This window comes from Mytilus californianus, unplaced genomic scaffold (assembly GCF_021869535.1).
Source record: "Mytilus californianus isolate M0D057914Y unplaced genomic scaffold, xbMytCali1.0.p SCAF_5, whole genome shotgun sequence".
In the NCBI taxonomy this organism is placed as follows: domain Eukaryota; kingdom Metazoa; phylum Mollusca; class Bivalvia; order Mytilida; family Mytilidae; genus Mytilus; species Mytilus californianus.
Window position 1 is genome coordinate 14352145 of NW_026262701.1, and position 24196 is coordinate 14376340.

Here is a 24196-nt window from a genome sequence, read left to right on the forward strand (position 1 = left end):
GTCATTAAATATATATTTGTATAGAATTGTGAAGAGAATACCCGAGGCTGTCACGGTCAATTTATTCACTCCATTACCTTTTATTAACATCACGGTAAAATTGTTTAATGTCTGACCTGATGAACTTTTAAATAACTTGAGCAAAGAGTCAGAATTAAATTGAAATTGTCTTACATTCATAAAGGTTCACTTCGAAATAAACAATGTACCGGTAGTTCCAAAATCTAACTTAAAAATGGATAAATAATAAGCATATATCATACTTAGATTAAAAGGACTCAAAGTGAAACTTCTATCCCATCCCCCCACTTTTGCCCCCTTTTGCCTATATAGACAATATTGTGTGGATATACGAATAAATCAACTTATAACTGTCAGTAAGGGTGGGGTAATATTTTGTGGATTTGTGGATATCAGAATAAATCAACTAAATAAATAACTGTCAGTAAGGAAGCAATAATATTGTGTGGATATACAAATAAACCAACTAATGATAAGGAGATAATATTGTGTGGGTATACGAATAAATCAAAAAAATAAATAACTGTCAGAAAGGAATGGATATACGAATAAATTAGCTAATAACTGTCAGTAAGGAAGGGATATGGTTGTTTGGATATACGAAAAAATTAGCTAATAACTGTCAGTTAGGAAGGGATAATGTTGTTTGGATATACGAATAAACCAACTAATAATAATGGGATAATATTATGTTAATATAAGAATAAATCAACTAATAACTGTCAGTAAGGGAGGGATAAAATTGTGTAGATAATTATTATACAAACTGTATAAAAAAACGGTCGAAATACAAAATACGACAACATCATTTGCTACTATAACCTGGTTTCCATAACTTATGACAAAGCAAAATCAGAGATGTTGTTCTTAAAATTTTTGTAACGGTATAGTAGTTGACATCAAGGAATAAGCGAAAAAATGATAATTATCCAATAACACATTCTGATATTCAAGCCAGGATATCGTGCTGTATAATTCGAATGATTAATTTTGGATGTAACACTTCTTCTGATTGGCTGAAAGTGTTTTGTCTATCAGTTCATAGACATAATTTTGTCTTGTGGCCGTGACGTCATCAACGTTTTTTCATGATTTACTCCTTAAAAATGGAATTTAGAAAAATTATAAGGACTGACTGTAATATTTTTTCTGTCTATTCGAAATAACCTCAAACATGTGGTGCACACTTTTAAATAACTCGCTACGCGGTTTATTCAGTGTGCACCACATTTTTTATGTTATTTCTTCATATTTTATCATAAAAACGTGAATGTAATTGAGAAATAAATTGAAACCTTTTAATCCTTGATTTACTTTGTAACTGTACAATGATTAAAAGTGTTTTAATGTGTCGTACATGTGATATTTTGTATTATGAAAATAGATATCTCTAACTCGTATTTCTTCAAAAGTAAATCTCCAGATAGTCTTTCGATCAACAGTTCATGAATGCCCAGGTAAATACCTTTTGTTTGATTTGAATCATGCGCTTTGAACGAAAATAAACACCATGGAACACGTCATAGTTAAAACCTCGATAGAAGTGAAAGGGTACGGTACATACCCGACTTTACAGACGAAGCGACAGGTGAGTGTCTTGTCTTGTATAAATGGTGAAATTGAATTTATATATACATAAATATACAAATTCTAACAGAATATTTTATTTATTATTATCTCTGCCTTAAAACTTTTCAATTTCTATTTGTTTGAAAGAGATGAGTAGTGATACAGCATTGGAATGTCTTGTTTTTATGTATTAATTAAGAATGAAGTATTTGCATTCATTGTTAATTATTTTGTGGTAGGGGTGAGCAACTGAGACATTCAATATCCCACCTATTCTTATATTAAAAAAATCATACCCTACCATGGAAAGTAAAGATAGTTTAGTAAATAAACTGACGCATTTATGACTATGAATTAAGTTGCATTTATTACAAATACTAAATATTTCAGATTCTAATGAATAACAATCAACCTTATCATATATTTAATCAAAATTTCTCAATCTTATCATATATTATGAACCTTGAATTATTTACCTATTTCAGAGGTTTATAATCAGAAACTGAAGCATTATGGTTAGACCTGTTTATGAACTTTAGAATTATGATGACATTTCGTGTTTTGACTAAGGTCAAGGCAAGCCCTCTGTATTTGCAGCAGTATAGTTATGTCCATATGTATTATTATCATTTTACCTATAGGTCCCTCTGTATTTTTAGCAGTATAGCATCTACAACAAAACATAGTATATGTTAATTACTTAATCAACAAATCAAAATGAAGACTAATTCAATAAAGTCGAACGCTCTTAAAGTATCGAAGTACAGATAATAATACATGTACTTGACTTGATAATCTCTATTGTTTCACCTAAAATAGTCTTTTTATTGCCATATTGCAAACAAATATGACATAATAATCTAAAATTTTATTAACGACCACACACTCGATGATATGTATACCGAAAGTCCATATTAAAACCTGCACAAGGATTGGTATTTGTACACAGGTGATAATTTGGAACTTTCTTTGACCGTATGTAAACAGTTGTTCATATTTATCAATATACATATTTACGATTAAACTTTCAAATACCGGCAGTGACTGACCCTAAATCTTTACAGATAAACATAGTGTTACGTCATATTCTGAAAATGATCGGGTTTATTCTTAGTCACCTGACTAATTTATGATAAGGTGAAATTATATAATCCAAAATCGTTTAAAAAAATAAGTGCAAAACAATGGTACAATATTAAGTTAATTCAATAAGAAGATTAAAGGCTTTACTTTAATTTATTTTTACAATTTGTTGACTAATATTCAATATATACACACTCCTTGAAAGGTCAAGCTTTCACAATAGAATAGTGTAATCTTTGTCCGTGTACATCGGACCTTGTTATTGTCCGTTTGGGTTCCATAAACAAATATTTGTGGCCTTGAGCTGTTTTCTGCTCATTGGACGGGTTGTTGTCTATTCGACACATTCCTCATTTCCATTCTCAATTTTATTCAATTATCCAAATTTCGTGTGGGGTATTTGAAGTTTTCCTACCATTTTCTACTAGTTATACGAACCCTGACATATCTTGCTAGAATTTATTATCAATGAATAATAAAATTTTCCATAAGATAACTTTAATAAACTTGTATTTTTTTTAATTTTCTTTAAATTTTTCAGTCGACTTATCCAAATATGTATTTACACACTCCTTGAAAAGTAAAGCTTTCACACAATGTGATCTTTGACCGTGTACCATGTACCTTGTTATTATAGTCCGTTTGGGTTTTATAAATTTTCAATGATACAAATTTCATATGTGATAACTGAATCTTCCCCAGCTTTTTCTCATTTCTCATTATTATACGAGCTCTGACATTTCTTACTAGAATTTATTATCAATGAATAATAAAGTTTTCCATTTGGTATCTTCAATAAATATTTAACAATCCAACCTATACAAAGGGCAGTACAGTTTATGACTACGACAACAATAGTAATTTAATGGTCACTACCAGTACCATTCATTCAACTACAAATAAAAGACCCTGACCAAATTCATATTTAAATTAAGTATGTTGTTTACTAGAGAACATCTGACCTGTTGCTATCACGGTCATTTTATCCCTCTACCTTGTTTGAAATTTTTTAACAACCTTTAATCTGAACAAATTTTTAACTGCTAGTACTAAAGCATAAAATCTGAAATAAATAATAATGTATAATACACTGCAAAACAAGCTAACATCATAATAAAATCTATCTCTATACCTGAAAGTTAGGTTATGGTAAATAGATATATTTTTTTCTGAGACAAGTTCCTGTGTGGATGATGAATAAATGACAGGGAATTCAACCTCGCCGTAATAATTATTATATTGTAGTGATATAATCATTTTCTATCAGTATACTCTGGTTTGTTGTTATATATTATACTAAATAAATATTTGTATAACAGTTATATATATATATAGCAGATCATCTTAATAACTCTACCGGCACATTTTCATCCATTTATATATCATTCTATTCTACTATTCTAATTATAGTGCAGTGCAAGTGCATGGTGGACACTCTTCTGTAATGATTCGTTTTTCTAATAGATTGGATCTGAGTAGGCATTCATATTTTCCCGCTTTTGTTGCAAAAAGTTCTCGAGATATTCTTCCTCATGCAATAACACAAATTTTCGGTATTCATGATTAGTTACTGATATATATATTTCTCACGACAAAACATTTTCATATCATTTATCTATGTTCTTAAAAATTATTTTCATGAATATTTATTGATGAAATTAATATATAACAAGCGATAAGGAATGTTATTTTGCACTCGATAATATCCGCGTAATTATACGAAATACGTTCAGTTATCAGTCAAAAGCGTAAGGAAATTTCTGCGGCAACATAACACCGGTATGACCTCTCAAGGTCACATCCGATGTAAACAAATGATTTTTGTCGAGCCTGCGACTTCTGTCGCAGAAGGCTCGACACATGTAGGGATAGTGATCCGGCGGCGGCAGTTTTAACTAACGACTTAAAAGCTTTATATTTTAGAAGGTGGAAGACCTGGATGCTTCATACTTTGTATATAGATGCCTTATGTTATGAAGTTTCCGTATGTCATATGTTTATTGTCCTTGCCTTCATTTTCATGGTTCAGTGACTACTTGAAAAAAAGATAAGATTTTTTGTAATGTTTCTCTCTTATTATGATTAATAGGATAACTATATTTAGTATGACTTTTTGTGCGTACCTTACAAGGTCCTCGTGTCTGTCAGACAGTTTTCATCTGACCTCGACCTCATTTCATGGATCTGTGAACAAGGTTAAGTTTTTGTGGTCAAGTCCATATCTCAGATACTATAAGCAATAGGTCTACTATATTTGGTGTATTGAATAATTCTATGGTGTGCATGTCCAACTGATAGGTGTCATCTTACCTTGACCTCATTTTCATGGTTCAGTGGTTAAAGTTAAGTTTTTGTGTTTTGGTCTTTTTTTCTAATACTATATGCAATAGGTCATATATATTTGGTGTATGAAAATATTTTATGATGTACATGTCAGTCTGGTAGGTTTTATTTAACCTTGACCTCATTTTCACGGTTCATTGCTCAATGTTAAGTGTTTATGTTTTGGTATGTTTTTCTTAAACTATAAGCAATAGGTCAACTATCTTTGGTGTATGGAATGATTGTAATGTGTATATGTCTATCTAGCAGGTATCAACTGACCTTGACCTCATTTTCATGGTTCATCGATCAATGTTAAGTTGTCCTGGTTAAGTTCGTTTCTACGAAACTATAAGCAATAGGTCAACTATATTTGGTGTATGGAATGGTAGCAAGGTGTACATGTATTTCTGGTTTGGGTTATCAATGGTCAGTAAAGCAGGCGAGACATTTCAGTGTGTACACTCTTGTTAATGATTAATTTTTGAATATGTATAGAAGAAAAAGATCTTGACGTACTAAATACTATGAAGCTATCTCCTTTCAAGGGGTAACACAATTTAAAATATGTTTGGTGGTTGAGTTAATACAATCAAATTACTCGGATGCAATAATATAAAAATGATAAAAACTTTTCCACCAAAGTAAACGATTATATCTCTTTCCAACCTTTCATGATGTCCTTTCAATGAATTATTCAAAGTTTGATAATTATGAAGGATTCTTTTGTTAAATATTTGCGCATCAAGATGCAACGTCATGTATAGATTATCGCTACTTTCTAAAAAAAAATTGATCTTTAATTATCGTGTTTTCTGTGCATTGGTATCTAAAAATATTAGCTGCAAGCCACCAGGTGAAGCTTTTTGGGTGAGTAAGCGCAGCGAACGGGCAAAACAACTTCACTTTATGTCGAGCGGCTAATATTTTACGATATCAATATACAGAAAACCTGATAATCTGTTTATCGTACTAAATCTGGTCCTTTTGCTCATCTTACAGACAGTTAAACGCTTGAAGTAAGTTGATTTTTCTCACAAATATTCATCCCTCAAATCCGCGATACGAGAATAACGTAAAGAACGACCGAGTAGGGTGATATGGGCTCAAGCACTAACTCTCTCTAATTGAATTCGCGGCCTTCAACAATGAACAAAAACCATACTGCACAGTCAGTTTTTAAAAGGCCACGAAATGACAAATGTAAAACAATTCAAACGAGAAAATTATGGCCTGATCATGTTAGTATGGATTATGCATTTTACCATATGAGGACAGCGCCAAAGGTTTTCGGTATTTATAACTTTAAGCTTGTTTTTATTACTTGCAGGATGAAGCTACAAATTGCTGTTTTATGTTTTGTCTTCATAGCGCTTGCCTCCGCAAAAAGAAATAGACGGGGAAAAGACAAGCTGAGTAAGTAAACCAATTACCACACACTCTCACATCACATTAATTTCGAGATTCATTGTTAATTTGAGCTGAATATGATGTCATGTAAGAACAAGGAGGCTTTGTGTGCCGTACTTCATATCTGGTTTAACCTAATGCTTTCATATAGGAAGTAAGGAATATAACAGACACTGTCAATCACCGATTGTTCAATCACAGTCAATTGAAAGAGACTTTTCATGCCGCTTTCATATATACATGGGTTGAAGCTGAGTACATTTGATAGTATTTCCTCTTTCTTATATACTGGTGCAGTGCATTGATTTGTTTCATATTTTTCATGTCGAGGCCTTTTATAGCCGACTATACGGTATGGGTTTCGTTCATTTTGAAGGCCGTATGGTGACCTAGAATGGTTAACTTCTATATCATTTGGTCTTTGGTGGAGAGTTGTCTCATTGGCAATCACAACACATTTTCTTATTTTTATTTTCATTGCGCACTGAAGAAAAATTAATGGTCATATTTGCCAAGTGCGAATTTAAAAACATACACCCAAAAAAGAACATGCAGACATTTCCATTTGTCGAGAACAGTAAAAAATACATCTCTTGTATCAATATACGACCTTATCTTGCATAACTTTCTTACAGACTGAAACAACTTATACGGCATGTACTACCCACTTGATAACAAATTGAACAAATGGTCTGGGTATATCTATTTACTTGGGTTTAAATATTAATTATATTTAGATCTATGTTTCATATTCCAATCGTACTATTCGTATATGTATATGTATAATATATAATTTTGTTAAACTGTATGAGATGAACTTTATTATGTAGGATGCCGATACGAGCGTGGAGACTGGGGAGACTGTGACTTAACGTCAAACACTGTATCTATGACACTGACCTTGAAACAGGGGTCACCTTCGGATTGTGTACCAACTCAAACAAAGTCCATCCCATGTGAACATCTGGAACAAATCAAAGCATGGAAAGCAAAGAAGTTTGAAAGAAAAGCAAAATTTGCTGAACACAGGGAACACAAAAACAGGTGGAAGAAACACAAGAAGGGTTTGAAGGAGAAATTCGGAAGTAAGTGAACAATATTTCATCACATACTTACAACATATGAAAAGAAGAATAAAATAAAACCAACAGGAAAGGTGGACATTATTATAGTCTAGTAAACGCTATCTGTTCAGGTATTTTCGTAATTTAACACTGTTTTTTTGTAACAACAACGTATGTTCGTATTGGATAGAAAATTGCAGTAAGAGTTGTCTTTCTTTTACTAGTTTTAGCAATGAAACTCTTATTATGGGTTCTATACCTTTTAAATAAAAGGTGTTCATTGTACATGGTGGTTACTTAATAAAAATAATGGATGTCATATACAAGTGCACTATTAAATATTTTTTCCATTGAAGAACATACTAGTATTACCCGGAAAGATCTTTATTGGTATGTTGTTTATTTACAGTGGGCTGCAGATTCGATGTGTCTGTAAGTGAATGTAACCAAGAAACAAACATGGTAACCAAGACATTCACTGTTACTAGAGGAGATCCAGCAACATGTCAGCCAGAATCTATCGCTTATTCGTGTGAACTTCACGAGAAACTCATGAGATGGAAACAAAAAAGACAAGATAAGAAGAAATCAAAGAACCACAGAAGGAAGGAATGGAAAAATAAGAGAAACGAGAGACGACAGAACAGACGCGAAAGACTATCAAATTCAAATTAATTATATAACAAATAAGCTATATAGTTACTATCATTAACAGTGAAAAAACAAATTAATCACAAATTCAGTTAGATATGATCTTTTTGACCCGAAAGCAGTTTTTTTATATTTGTAAATGTTATGTTTTATGTTACATTATAAATTAAACTTGAGACATCGAAAATATATACTGCTAAAAATGTTTAATCTTGCTTTTAATTTAATGTCAAAAGAAGTATTTGTCTGTGTATCAGAATCATATGACGTATTTTGTCAAGTTTTTATTGTCTGTGACATTTATATTATAACATTGACTGTAAATGTTTTTAAGTGTATTTCCAAAATATTTTTGTAACTACTTGACCTTATGAAAATCCATTTAGACTGCAAAACAACGACTTAGCTATTAAATCATGAGTCTGAGTGATATTATGGAATTGAAGAACCTAACGAACTTAACACTTTACTACTTGCAACTATTGTGGTGCTTTACCATATTTGAATTTGCACAAATTTACTTTGTGGAATGCACTTTACTTGTGATAACGTTGCTACATGAAATGTGTTTAAAAGTATATTCAAACCTTGATTTCATTATCAACACAAGTTAAAAAAAAGGAGGTATGGTCAATTTCCCCTGTATTTTGTTTTTCTGACAGGGTCAATTTAAAAAAAAAGTCAATTCCTACATTAGAATGTCATGCTCTTCAAACATTTTTCCAAAAAATTACAAAACTTCCATAAAACCAAAATGTAGTTCAGCGATACATAAGGCCGTTGAAGGCATTTCGACACAAAGTTACAAATTTTACATGTTTTTGTAAAATTTGCATCGACGGATGTGATTAACCACAATAAAAGAATTTGTTTCAGAAAAGCATTATATTCCTTTGTTTTCAACAAAATTTGGGTTTTAGTTCACAGCTTTATTAGATAAATGCTCAAAATTTGAAAACATCTGTTAAAATTGCGGTTTGTGGTTACTTCATGTATTTATAGCTTTTCAACCCACAATTTTTTTGTCGAGCCTGCGACTTTTGTCGCAGAAAGCTCGACATAGGGATAGTGATCCGCCGGCGGCGGCGGCGGCGTTAGCTAACTTTTTAGAAGCTTTATAATTTAGAAGGTGGAAGACCTGGATGCTCCATACTTTGTATATAGATGCCTCATGTTACGAAGTTTCCGTCAGTCACAAATCCAATATCCTTGACCTCATTTTCATGGTTCAGTGACTACTTGAAAAAAAGTTAAGGTTTTTTGTAATGTTAAATTCTCTCTTATTATAAGTAATAGGATAACTATATTTGGTATGTGCGTACCTTACAAGGTCCTCATGCCCGTCAGACAGTTTTCACTTGACCTCGACCTCATTTCATGGATCAGTGAACAAAATTAAGTTTTTGTGGTCAAGTCCATATCTCAGATACTATAAGCAATAGGTCTAGTATATTCGGTGTATGGAAGGACTGTAAGGTGTACATGTCCAACTGGCAGGTGTCATCTGACCTTGACCTCATTTCCATGGTTCAGTGGTTATAGTTAAGTTTTTGTGTTTTGGTCTATGTTTCTTATACTGTATGCAATAGGTCTACTATATTTGGTGTATGGAATGATTGTAAGGTGTACATGTCTAGCTGGCAGGTTTCATCTGACCTTGACCTCATTTTCATGGTTCAGTGGTCAAAGTTAAGTTTTTGAGTTTTGGTCTTTTTTTCTAATACTATATGCAATAAGTCAACTATATTTGGTATATGGAAATATTTTATGATCTATATGTCGGTCGCACAGGTTTTATTTGTTAAGTTTTTGTGTTATGGTCTGTTTTTCTTAAACTATAAGCAATAGGTCAACTATATTTGTTGTATGGAAGAATTGTTAGCTGTACATGTCTGCCTGGCATGGTTCATCTGACCTTGACCTCATTTTCATGGTTCATTGGTCAATGTTTAGTTTTTTGGTTAATGTTAAGTTTATGTGACAGTTGTAATAAAGCTTTATATTTAGGACTAACAACATAATATCAGTGATTAATAAAGAAGGCGAGACATTTCAGCGTGTGCACTCTTGTCTTAAAATGTCCTGTACCAATTCAGGAATATGGCAGTTGTTATCAAATGGTCCGTTTCTATGCATGTTGGCGTTTGTTTTTGTAGCAGTTTAGTGTTTCTGTTGTTCCGTTGTTTTCCTCTTATAGTTCATGTTTTTCCCTCGGTTTTGGTTGGTGCCCCGGATTTGTTTCCGCTTTATCGATTTATGACTATTGACCAGCTGTTTACTACTGTTGTCTTTATTAGTCATTTGCAATAAGCCATGATATTGTTAGAATCTTAACGTGGAGCTATGCTACTGCAAATTTCAGTAAAGATTGAAAGACTTTTTGAAAATGGCATTGTGTGATAAAATTTCAGGGCCCTATCTTTTTGAGTTTGCCTTAAGTTATCATGATAGAATGGGAAATTATTTTCTTTAGATATGCACGAGTAACAGGAGACAGCAGTTTTATCAAGCGTTTTCAAAAAGTCTTATAAAAACAATTTGTCACAATGCTTGCTTTCCTGCAACAGGTTATGCAAAATAATTTCGTTCTATAGTTATTGCATTTATAAAATGAAAACGTCCACCAGCAGTGGCATCGACCCAGTGGTGTAAATAGTTATTAAAGGTACCAGGATTATAATTTAATACGCCCGACGCGCGTTTCGTCTACATAAGACTCATCAGTGACGCTCAGATCAAAATAGTTATAAAGCCAAATAAGTACAAAGTTGAAGAGCATTGAGGACCCAAAATTCCAAAAAGTTGTGCCAAATACGGATAAGGTAATCTATTCCTGGGATAAGAAAATCCTTAGTTTTTCGAAAAATTCAAAGTTTTGTTAGAGGAAATTTAAAAAAAATGACCAAAGAATTGATATTCATGTCAACACCGAAGTGCTGACTACTGGGCTGGTGATACCCTCGGGGACGAAACGTCCACCAGCAGTGGCATCGACCCAGTGGTGTAAATAGTTATCAAAGGTACCAGGATTATAATTTAATACGCCAGACGCGCGTTTCGTCTACATAAGACTCATCAGTGACGCTCAGATCAAAATAGTTATAAAGCCAAACAAGTACAAAGTTGAAGAGCATTGAGGACCTAAAATTCCAAAAAGTTGTGCCAAATACGGATAAGGTAATCTATTCCTGGGATAAGAAAATCCTTAGTTTTTCGAAAAATTCAAAGTTTTGTTACAGGAAATTTTAAAAATGACCATATAATTGATATTCATGTCAACACCGAAGTGCTGACTACTGGGCTGGTGATACCCTCGGGGACGAAACGTCCTCCAGCAGTGGCATCGACCCAGTGGTGTAAATAGTTATCAAAGGTACCAGAATTATAATTTAATACGCCAGACGCACGTATAAGCAACGTCGTAGTAAAATAGATCAATTTCCAGTTAAAATGAGAATAGAACATGGCATAACAGCATTATTTCGATTCTAACAGGAACATTTAGGCTGTTTTTTTCGTTCGAAGCGACATATAAAACACGTCGAAATGGCACTCATTTAAATTTGATGAAGCAAAAACCTTCTGGAATGAACGAAATATGATAATTACATACACCAAAGCATTAATCATCGGGGACGGCAAACAAGAGAGAAGAAATAAAATTAAATAGATGAAGAAATTGAACAAACACTGTTCAGATTTTATTAATTTTATAGTAATATGCTATAAATAAAAGACTATTTGGAAAGGCAAAACTGAATATGCTAAAATATACAAAAAAAGGGGGAGGGATGCAGTCACAAATAACAAGTCTAAGAATTACAGACAACACATAGTCTAAAGAACATATAGAGACGATAAGACTTACTACAATTAACAAAAACCTGACAACAACAAGTTGAGCAAAGGAACCAAATTATAAACCGGAATCTAACTTAGTTAGTATGGAGGGGTAAGTGCTTCCCCTGAAGTAATGCCACTCGTCATGTTGCTCCTGTCATGTAATAAAACGGGCACAAGACTTTAAGATGAAGAACTACAATAAAAGCGCTGTTCCTTTGCTTTTTGTGTGTTTTTTTACTGTGCATGTTCTGATTTTGTGTCAATGACGGATATCCCATATCCTTTGTTTTTCTAGAAGTAGCATTCGTTATCAAATATCAACAACTAAAGAAAGTCCATCTATACATTGTATGTAATTTTATCCGTGGTTTTCTGTAACACAGATATTCAATAACGGTCAATAAAACTATGATGGTATCTACACAATTTAAAATTACACTAAACATTTTACTATACTTTTAGTTTCGTTTTTGTCACTTTTAAAACAGTACAAAAATATATTTACCTTCACATTTCTTATCTTTAAAATGGATATTTTTAGATTGTCAAATAATTCTTAACTAGGACAAATATTACAATTGGACATAATGTTCCATTTCCGCTTATATCAATAAAAACAAAGGATGATATGGTTTGGTTGCCAGTGAGACAACTTTCCAAAAGGGACCAAAGGACGAGGTTTTTAATAACTATAGCAGTCTGATAATGGCTTACATCCACTTCATTTGAACTATGCTGGATATTTGTCTCATTTGCAATCATACCACATCTTCTTTTATTTATATTGATTACCTGGAAACGGTTTGACAGAATATCACCAAACGTGCACAGATTCTCTGTAGAACTTGAAGTTGTTCGGCTGCTATTTTGATATTTGTTCCGATTGATGTTTGAGATTTCCTTTACAAAACTCTGTGTGTGTGACATGTATCTTGCAATTTCTGCTTATTTTATTAAGAAACGGCATGCAACACATGTTTACTTGGAAAACTCACGTTTTTATTGAGTAGTATACAGCTTGGATAAAACCATAAAACGTAGTTTAAATTAAAGTATGCAGATTGGGAAACCTAGAGTTAACAAGTATACCAGTATATAAAAAAAATTGAACAAAGTCCTTAGATACAGATGAGTTCATGCAAACAGTTTCACTTGTTTAGTAAAACACACGAATTGCTTTAGTATCACGTTCGAAAAGGGAGATAAACAAGTGTATATCATACTATTTATTCCTTTAATTGATGTATCGATTATTGCTCCATATTTCTTACCAGTTTTGGTAATGTTGAAGAAAAATATGGTGTTTTAATTCACAACAGAAAAATCCGTCACGCACTTGACAAAATCCTAAACAAAAGAATCGCGTGTTTTGGAGTATTTTATTATTTTTTCATGTACTGGGAATGCAGGTTGAATCCTGCAGATTGAAGTAAAAATACAAACATGACATGAAAAGGAAAAGAATAGATGTGTACACAATTATTTCTGTATAAAATTGGTCGGAAAAGAGTGATGTTGAGTGGTAAAACATGAGAAAATGCATAACTAAAATTACTAGAAAATAATTAAAGAGATGCGGAAGATACCAAAGGTATAATTGATTGCCATTTTTACGTATATCTTTCAGAAAAGTGAGGAGTAAGTAGATAATTACTTAAAAACATAATGTCGGGAATACATGTTGGCATAATAAATAGGTTATAAAAACAAAGGGTCGATTGAACGATGCTGTTCATTATCCGCAGAACAGGAAACGCAACCAAAAGGCAAATCTCAAAGACATTTCATTTTAGAGAATTCTAATTCTAATTCGGCATAGGTGAAAGAAAGAAAAACCAAACCAAACAGAATACTTGAAATAAATGAATGCTAGCTATTGTTCATGAAAGCATATTTCATAGTACTGTAATATTGGTAGTTGTACTTTTTGATAAGATTATCGTTTAATGTATACATTGACATATAAAATCACGTGCAAATTGAAAGTAAATCCGTACAAAAAGATCTATTTATTAGCGATTTAATACTCATCACTTAAATTAATCTGCTGTGATATTACATATCGTGTTAAATTAGACTCTGGCGAATATAGTTTACAAGTCTATTTATAGAAATAATGTCCGTAGATATATTTCTCATACAAATCTGAAGTGTGTCCCGGTAATATTAAATTCAGATATCAATTCATTTAGTTCCAAAAGGCCACTTTATTATTATTAGTGGAAGAAAATCACAGTCCGGTTGGTAATTGATAGAAAATTACATCGTTGACGGATATAAATATCTTAATTATTTTAGGTAGACTGCCATTCAAATCACAGGATCCCATTCATATTAATCACAATAAAATAAATTTGTCATTTTCTAGCAATAATAAGAGTTCAGAGTCTAGTCGTGCTATTTTTGTACCAAATGGCTGTGATATCCCTCTCATACACTTGCACAGTACGAACTTATTTAAAAAATCATGTTTGTATTAATTCCTCTGTATTAATGAATCTTGGCTCATAAATCCTTTTCCTCTTTTCTTTTTGTTGTTTATGGATTTCTTTATATCTTACTTTTCTTTGGTCAAAGCAAATACAGTGATGGTACATATTTTGCTACCGCTACGTAAATCAATCAATTACCAACGAATTAATATTTCTGTGTTACGATGTCGAATTATCACGCTTATCCTACAAATATTCATCTAAGTGGGTACATTATTTTTTTGAGGTAAAAAGATCATTTAGAAAAGCGAGATAAGCCGTTTTTAATAATAAACATATACACATCTAATGTAATAACCTGTTTTTTACGGTCTTGTTTTGTTTTGATTGCACAGGACCCACATTGAACTTAAAAGACACGTTAGGATGCCTGCAATCCAGCGGCAAATATCTCCTGCGTATTCAGGACGAGAACAGATTGAGGGTAATATCAGCTAAGTAGTCAGACTTCGGTACTGACATGATTTATAATAACCTTCTAAAATTGTCCGTTTTTAATTTTGTAATTATAAAGAAACTAAGCCTTCAATTCACTCAGGCAAAGTTCACCTTTTATGTAGGTTCTTTTTGGTCATATAGCTATTCAACTGTTTCTTATACATCATTGGCTTTCAAATATTCGTTTCTGATGAAGGTAGATCTAGAAAAAGCGCTTCGGACGCATGGAATTTATAACGTGTTAATTTCATTTTTTTTTATTGACGAGTTATTTAATTGGTAGATTCTACAAAGTAGAAAAGTGACTGCGATGAAGGTTTTGAAATTTTGACTGCTAAATGTTAAACCACTGATCATACCAGCATCCCATTCGCACTTTGTAAATGTACCTTATTATATGAGGTGAGGAGTAATTGAATTAAACATTTTTTTTCAAATTGATTAATCATCCTTGTTAATTGAGGCACTTGAATCTGATATAGGAGATAGAAAAAGCCAGAAAGATTTGAGTTTAACATTTAGATATATTGTACTTTCCATAAACAATCTGCCTTTTTTATTGTGTACATACATCTTACCGTAAAAATTTTGGCAAGCAAGAGATGAAAGAAACAAAAACTGATGAAACATCTTCTGCCTCACTTTTAAACATCTACCTTAATCGTAACACTAAAGTACAGGTACTGACGAAGGTACTATGGCGACTTAAAGTTTTGGAAAACCAACTATTTTAAACATTTACAAATATTAAAACAAACAAATACAGTAAAATTTAATTGATTCAGGTCTATATTGTATTTTATTTGGCTATTTCAAACCTTTTTGATAGGAGCTACACAATATTATGCCTGGTATCTATGATGTTTTTATTGTCTGAAAGATCAAAATTTGAAATCTATGTATGTGGATAAAAAATAATACTCACCCAGTACAGTCAACATTTAAGTAACTGTTTGGCGTTTAATGCATTTTCATTTATCATGGCGGGAACATTCAATTTGACTCATACTGTTTAGGATAATGCACCCTTCTGTTGTTTCAATGCTAAACATATGGACATTTTATAGAAAATCCACAGCCTTTACCCTTGTACTCTAATATTCGACAATTCGGTGCTTGATACCATAATCGGACAGTCCTTTTAAAGTGGTGATGCACCTCCATATCTGAGGATATTTACATGACATCGGGGGTCTGTGTCTCATTTGGTCTCCTGGGAGAAACAGGTAAACCATAAGTCGGCTGACGAAAGATGCCAGCTCCTACTGACGAAGTCACCTGAGTGTGTACCAGACGGCTTGTGAAAAGTACTGGCGACGTAATCGGAGAGGAAGCAACTACTAAGTTATTTCGAACTGCGGTGGATTAGTGCCCTAACGCTCTATGCCAGTCGTTCCATCAACTGCCTCTTGGCTGAACCAAATACTATCAAATGATTGGTTGGCTTCCTCACTAAAGGACTTGATGTCACCTCTGCGTTGGCTGACGTGACGTTCACAGAAGTAGTCACTGGCAATGCCTGGTGTAAATGAATCTCTTCTCTATCGGAATCACTCTCTGGCAATGTAATCACGGATTTGTGATGCTTCCTCTTCTGGTTTCTCCTGAGGTCTCTTTCAAAAGGGTCTGCATACGTGCTCTTTACACACAAACGAGATTGAAACCCTCTTCTCCTCACAGCATTTCACTATGGGATCACTCCACTCATCTCCTTACTTTCTGAATATCTGATTCTAACTTACCTGTTTTCTCAGGACTCTTTTTGGGCAACAAGGTTTTCAACCATTAGTATCTGTTTTGGAGAAGGTCGCATTCTATCGACATTTATGACTTGACCCACCACCTTGCGTCCACAGCTTACAGTGAATGTGACACTTGAACTTATCTTAAACACTTTATATGGACCACGCCATTGATTGGTAAACATTGGCGAGAAACCCGGGGTTATTAAAGGGAAATAAACATAAAACATGTTACCAGGTTCAAACCTCGACATTTTTGTCATGGTTTTTCTTTATTAGCCATGGCGTTGTCAAGTTATTTTAGACTTATGAGTTTTAAATTCTCTCTGGTATCTTTCACCTCTCTTCACTGAATCGTTTAACCATCCCGTCTGATTTCGAATGATAAGGAGTCATATGGATCTTTTCTATCGAAAGCCATTCGCACATTTTTTTTAACAACTGGCTCTTGAATTGACCACCTTCATCGGAATGGATAACAGTTGTTACCACAAACCTAGAAAAACTCCAGTCATAAGAATGTTTGCAACTGTAGTGGCCTCCATGTTTAGCATGGGTGACGTTCAGTTCACTTAGTATAATAGTCACTAATAACTTATATACTAGTATATTTATTGCTTTTGACACTTTCAGGGAGTTCCCCAAGGATATCGATAGCAATTATCTCCATGTGATAACCTGACTCCCTAATTTGCATTGGGGCTTTTCTTTAAGGAAATGGTTTCTTTTCATATTACAAGTTGAACAACTACCAATATGACTACAAGTACTAGTGTCACCTCTAACACCCGGTTAATAAAATGTTTTCTAAATGCTAGCCAAAGTCGTCATAATGGCCTATTATCATGGGCAAACTGCTATGTCGTTTCTTCATTGGTATGATAATTTGTTTCAAATTTGCTTCCAGGTTTTCCCTACACAATATACCATCGTGAAACTTTAAAATATTCCGTTGTGACCAAAGGGACAACATAATTGTGTTTGCCGGTCTGCTGGTATGACAGTTTTGAGCCAATAGTCAACCATCCTATGATAGTCTGCAAGTCCTTGTCTTTCTCTGGCAATTGACGTATATTTAGCTGAAGATCATCAATTTTGCCTCCCTGTAATTTTATCATATTCACTGAATGAACTGCTTCCCAGTTCTCGACAAAGCCATACTGCTTACAAGGAATACGACTCAAAGCATCGGCATTGCGATGTTGGGTACCTGCGACTCTTTTCACAAACAATCTTACTATTAAAATTGATCGTAAGTTATACTAAAATGTGTATGACTTACGAGTATTTTTACTCTTAGGATTTTTTGTGAAAAGAGCCGCAGCTCTATGCGTAATAACCATATAGTATGAACTTTTAACTTCCAGCCAATGGGCTAGTTTTCGATCTGGGATTATAAATCTAATAAGCCATTGTAATGAGCTGTGATCTGTTTGAATTATAAACAGCCTACCGTTCAAGAAATGCCGAAAATGTTTAACAAAATGCTAGTAGTTCCTGACTAGTAACACAATACCGGCGTTCTATGTATGAAAGGGTACAAATGTATGACCCCCATATGCAATACCCTGTTCCTCGCCATTGATAATCTGTTACAAAACACTACCTATTGCTCTGTTATTAGTACCCGTATCAAGAATGAATGTTTGGGAGAAGTCAGAATGACCAAGGACTGGGGCACTGACCAAGAAATGGGGGCACTGACCAGTATGCCTTTAAGCTTTACAAAAGTCTCTTGGGTTTCATTTTTCGATAGAAATTCACGATCTTTTGCTGGCATTTGGGGATGACACTTAGCCGTATTTGAAAAAAAATGCTTATGTATCTGCGATAATATCCGCACAAATCTAAAAAGGATCTGAGCTCTGTAATGTTCTGGGGAACTGACCATTCTTTTATACACTTGATTGTATCAGGGTCGGTGGCAACGACCGATTCTGATATAGCATGTTCACGATAGGTAACCTCCTTAGCAATATATATATAATGAAATACTCTTTTGGGTTTGAGATTAAGACCTGTACGTGCATGTACAATCACAAAAACTTTGCGTAAATTATGTATCATTTCATCAAAAGTCTTAGCCATAATTATGATGTCGTCCAGATCTATGAGAAAAATGTCCCATTGGAGCTCAGCCATAACAATTTCCATTTATCGCTCAAATGTGGCTTGGAAATTTGCAAGACCTAATGACATATAGCGAAACTGATAGAGACACATGAGTGTCGCAAAGCCCGTTTTAGCGCGATCTGATTGCTCCACCTATACCTGCCAATATCCAGAACATAAATACATGTGAAAAACCGCTTGTTCCATGACAACTATTCTAGATAATCATCAATTATGGGAAAATACACTCATCATTGATACCAAGATTTTAATTTTATACGTCAGACGCGCGTTTAGTCTACAAAAGAATCATCAGTGGAGCTCGAAACAAAAAAATTAAAAAGGCAAAATAAAGTACGAACTTGAAGAGCATTTAGGACCAAAATTTCGAAAGGTTTTGTCATTAACAGCTAAGATTATCTATTCCTTTGGTGGAAAATCCTTAGTATTTCAAAAGGATTAAAGTTTTGTTAACAGTTAATTGATAATTATGACCAAATCAATAATAATTCATGTCAATACAGAAGTGTTAACTACTGGGCTGTAGATGCCTTCGTGCGGGAAGAATCCTCCACCAGCAATGTCATCGACAAAGGATACGCATCTTTGATAGTACATGCGCTTAAATGTCTATATTCGACACAGAATCTAGTGGTCTTATCTTTCTTTTCTTTCCTACATATTGGTAATACGTTGATCATCTTCGTTACTTAGATCTATTGGGGTGTGCTTCGGTGGCTGATTTATCGGCCTTGTAGCACCAGTGTAAATAATGTGCTTCACAATATTTGTTTGTCTACGATCTGAATGTGAAGCTGCATCGAGCTCTTTACGCATACTTGCCAATTGGTCGTTGAAAGCCACTAACATACTCTTAATTTTATTTGACAACCTATCATGAGACTCCGACTCTCTGGACCCCTGGTCACTGCTGTCAACAACTCTTTAATGGGATTCCCCTACTTCAAATTATACTGCTAAACAAATGGTTGAATTAAGGTCAGGAGGCCATGATTGTTTGATTTTTATCCGCATTTCGGTGTAAATCAATGGTACTAAGAAGTGTTTTTTAGCCAACGTTACCTTTACTTCTCCTGGGGCAGAGGGACACGCCTTATTCAGCAGCCGACGTATTGTTTATACTAACTCAGGTAGTGACCCCGAAGCCCTAGGTTTCCTTTCTTTTAATAATATTCTTTACATTGATGACTGATTTAATGGAGCAAACCTCACTTCTAGATATCGAACTGACCTGTAAAAATGCCTTTTATTATCATGCCATAAATCCTTAATAACACCTTGAGCCTGACCCGTCAATGAGTCGCTTATAAGTATTAACCTTTTCTTGATTATCCCAACCGTTCATAGAGTAACGTGCCTCAAAATGTGACTTGTAGTTTTTTCAATCACCTGACCAATCGTACGTTACAAATTTAATATCTCTACGCTTAGCAACACCTGCCCCCGGTGCCTTCATCTTTGATTTCTTATCGAAAGAGCTGACAGGTCTTCCTTAACAAATTCAAAATCCTAGGGTTTCAACTGTGTTGAAGCTCCTACATCTGGAAGCCTGGAAGACGTTGCGCCAATACCGATATGATGTGGACCAAATGGGGTACTATGAATTTGGGATGTCTTTTCAACAGATAATCGGTCATTACGCCCAGTGGGAATAATTCCTGAGTCACTTGCAAACTCGGAAATAGGTGTCGAATGTAAGTAGCGACTCCTTGACAGGGTGGTCTGAAGTCCCATGTTTAAGCCTTGACCATCGGTTCGATAAATTTGTGACTTTATCAATATCTATAAAGCAAACAGATGCCTGAGTATCTATTGACTGATATATCTAAATAACTAACTAAATACAGCGAATAAATCCCATCACTGCTACAAATTTGCAGGGGGTCGTACACGCCAGACGGTACTTTATGTACCCATGCATGGACCCGTACAAGGATCACCTCCCTGAATTTTTTGTGTATCGTTGGATAACCCTAACAAATGGTAACGTGACTGTATCCTTAACTTAACTTATACTCTGATATACAAGCCTAGCTTATGAAAATGAAAAAGATTACTTCTGGTAAGTATACTATATATGACCCCTTAACCTAACAATAGATTATAAGTACAAGGTACGGATAATTTGAACCTTGACTAAGCCTTACTCCAAAATAAGATATAACTGTATTATCTATTTGACTTACAGTACGTTAGTACTTTGATTCTAAGGTAATAATTGAAAGTATAGTAATCAGTGCTCCCCTGGTCCTTATTCAGGGTCAAGGTATCTCTGGCCCAAAGGACAGTATGACGTTGTCACCTTAGATATATATCACATAACAATATATCATCAACTTATTCAGATTGTACAATTGGCTTTGGATTATTTAAGCTGATCCAAAGATCCTTGGTAAAACACTACTTCTCATTTAGAAATCGCTATATTTTAATTTTTGTATGTCCTTACTCTATGAGCTCTAACGACTGAACTGATTAATGCTGTGCGAAACCTTATTTACATACTGGAATAATCTCCAACCAAAATGCATATAATCTCTAAACAGAAATAAATCTGCTCTGTATTACTATTATGTTTTAATGTCACGCATATAGTACTTCAATATCAAACATTTGCTTTTCATTTATCAAGGATTGGAACCAGTACCAAAACTTCGGTAAACGCATTTCCGTATAACAGCCGTATTTAGCGCACGTTACTAACAAAAGAAAGTGAAAGTAGAATTTGTCATCTGAACATTTTTAGGATTTAAACATTTGGCGACTTCCTAACCGAGAAACTTTATACTTCCTAATTTCATTAAGGTAACTCAAAATATTTCATCACATTAGAATATGATGTAGATTACAGTCAAACACAAAATAAATTTACTACGTTCGAAGATGTTGCTGATATAACCTGTATCAGAATCTTTGAGATACAAATTTTGTAGCGCCAAAAAAAAAACAAAAAAAAAAAACAAAACAAAGAACTACAACAAAAGCAAACGCAAACATAACGGACTATTTGATAACAGCTGACATATTCCCGACTTGGTACAGGATATTGTAAGAAAAAATGGTGGGTATCCCCTTTTGTTCATTTTCATAAATGTTTGTTGTGTATCTTTATTGATTATTTTTAGATATCAGCAAAACCTTGACATTTATATAGACACTTGTTGACCTCTAAGTGAATTTTGTGTATGCCACACATATACTTTTTTCATATTATATTTGGTAGACGGTGACGTAATATGAGTTGTAAAAACGTGTTGCATAGTTCATTTGCATTGTAAATTGCTATACAATAAAATAATTAAAGTAGTAAACTAAATACCAAAGCAAGTCGTGATATTATTTGCATTTGTAATCTTACGGGTTTAAAATAATCATATACTTATTAAATATTTACAGTGAAGGCATGATTAGGAACGTAAGTCCTCATGTGATATGCAGTTGTAATCCTGAGGCTTTGAATTCATAATATACTAGTACTGATTATTTTTTTTTTTGTAGTAGAGAAATGTTAAACAAACAAAAACTTAAGCCTGCATCATATATATCAAAATATTTCTAAATTGCACATTAAAATTTAACACGTCTTCAATGCAAGTTTTACGAGACTAGAATATAATTAAAATGGTTATTATATGAACGTGTTACATTTGTTTACAGAAAAATGTACATTTTAATGTGAACAGTGATAAAATGACTACACTATTTTTTGGTACAAAACTATAGAATGAAAAGAAAAGGATTCGTAAATTAAATGTTTGCTTTGTTTCATTATATATTTCTTAATGCTTTAACGCTTACTTTGCTCTTCAAAAAATAGTGTAATAATTTCTATCAAACGTTTCAGAAAGCGAATTTAGTATTTTTTTACATCTCAATACTGTCTATTCTTAGTGTAATATAAATATATAGTATACCGCTATTCAAAAAGTCATAAATCGATTGAGAGAAAACAAATCCGGGTTACGAACTTAAAACCGAGGGAAACACATCAACTATAAGAGTAAAACAACGGAACAACAGAAACACTGAAGTGCAACAAAAATTAAGAATGTGTCCATAGTACACGGATGCCCCACTCGCACTATCATTTTCTATGTTCAGTGGACCGTGAAATTAGGGTCAAAGATCATATCATAGGGAAGATGTGTACTAAGTTTCAAGTTGTTTGGACTTCAACTTTATCAAAAACTACCTTGACCAAAAACTTTAATCTGAAGCGGGACAAACGGACGGACGAACGAACGGACAGACAAATGAACGAACGGACGGACGAACTAACAAACGGACGCACAGACTGGAAAACATAATGCCCCTCTACTATCGTAGGTGGGGCATAAAAACGCCAACATACATAGAAGCGAACTATTTGATAACAACTACCATATTCCTGACTTGGTACAGGACATTTTAAGAAAAAATGGTGGGTAAACCTGGTTTTTTTGCAAGCCAAACCTCTCGCTTATATGGTAATGTTTAAAAAATATCGCTAAAATGACAGAAATACGTGACAGAAATACAGCACAAACGAACGCATGAACACTCAGCACAGAGAAACGCACAAATAAATAATATAATATTCGTTACAACATGTAAACCGCAGAATAACAACGAACATCTTCCATTAACGACAGCACAGGACATCACAAACAGCGACGTATTTTTGTGACGAATATATAATTTTGATTTTCATACAATTATTTTCACAATACTAGTCTTAACAATTATCATGATTATGACGGTATTGAAAGACTATTTTAAATAGATACTGTGACGACGTCATAATTATTTGGACTAACACAATACTTTATCATGGAAAATGGAAATTAACTGGACTATACTGACAAATAAGACTGATGTGAAATGTACCGAAAATATAGAATTCAAACCACAAACGATAAGACATAACACAATATCCAACCGAAACCACAACAGAAAGATCATAAGTAAATACATGAATGTTGGATGTATAAATATCGAGACACGTCGAATGGCAATGCAAATTGAAATTGATAATTGGGAAGTTGAAATCATCCCGTTTGTCATAGATTTTAGTGTGAAGTCGTCCATCTATGTCAATATTGAAGAAATATCATGGTATGAAGCAGTCCTTCTAGTATCAGTAGAAATATGGGTTATTCAGTGATAGGACATCATCAATATAGCTGAAAGTAAAATTAAAGTATTTTGCAAGGTGATTTTTCTTTTTGTCTTTAAGAAGGTTCTGAATGAATTCTGCTTCATACGAGTACAAAAACGAGTCGGCCAGAAGGGGTGCACAATTAGTACTCATTGGAATACCGACTGTCTGTTGAAATATCAATCCTTTAAACTCAACAAATATATTGTCGATTAAAAGTCCAGCATTTTGATAATATAATCTTTAGTGTATTTTCTGATAGAATCAGTGTGGTTCTTCACAAAATAAGAA

General features: G+C 33.6%; 1 protein-coding gene across 1 annotated transcript; it reads left to right on the forward strand.

The window, feature by feature from the left end:
- Positions 1 to 1501: 1501 nt before the first annotated feature.
- LOC127702283 (uncharacterized) lies at positions 1502 to 8552 on the forward strand. Its single transcript, XM_052206417.1, has 4 exons — positions 1502 to 1609; positions 6326 to 6411; positions 7236 to 7490; positions 7879 to 8552. Exons 2-4 carry the CDS (start codon positions 6327 to 6329, stop codon positions 8142 to 8144), a joined length of 606 nt encoding a protein of 201 aa, XP_052062377.1. The 5' UTR covers positions 1502 to 1609; position 6326; the 3' UTR covers positions 8145 to 8552.
- The last annotated feature ends 15644 nt before the right edge of the window (positions 8553 to 24196 follow it).

Coding starts and splice junctions, on each gene's coding strand:
- LOC127702283 (XM_052206417.1), top strand. CDS start 6,327: ATGAAGCTACAAATTGCTGTTTTATGTTTTGTCTTCATAGCGCTTGCC. Junction 6,412..7,235: donor ACGGGGAAAAGACAAGCTGA/GTAAGTAAACCA, acceptor TTTATTATGTAG/GATGCCGATACGAGCGTGGA. Junction 7,491..7,878: donor TTTGAAGGAGAAATTCGGAA/GTAAGTGAACAA, acceptor GTTTATTTACAG/TGGGCTGCAGATTCGATGTG.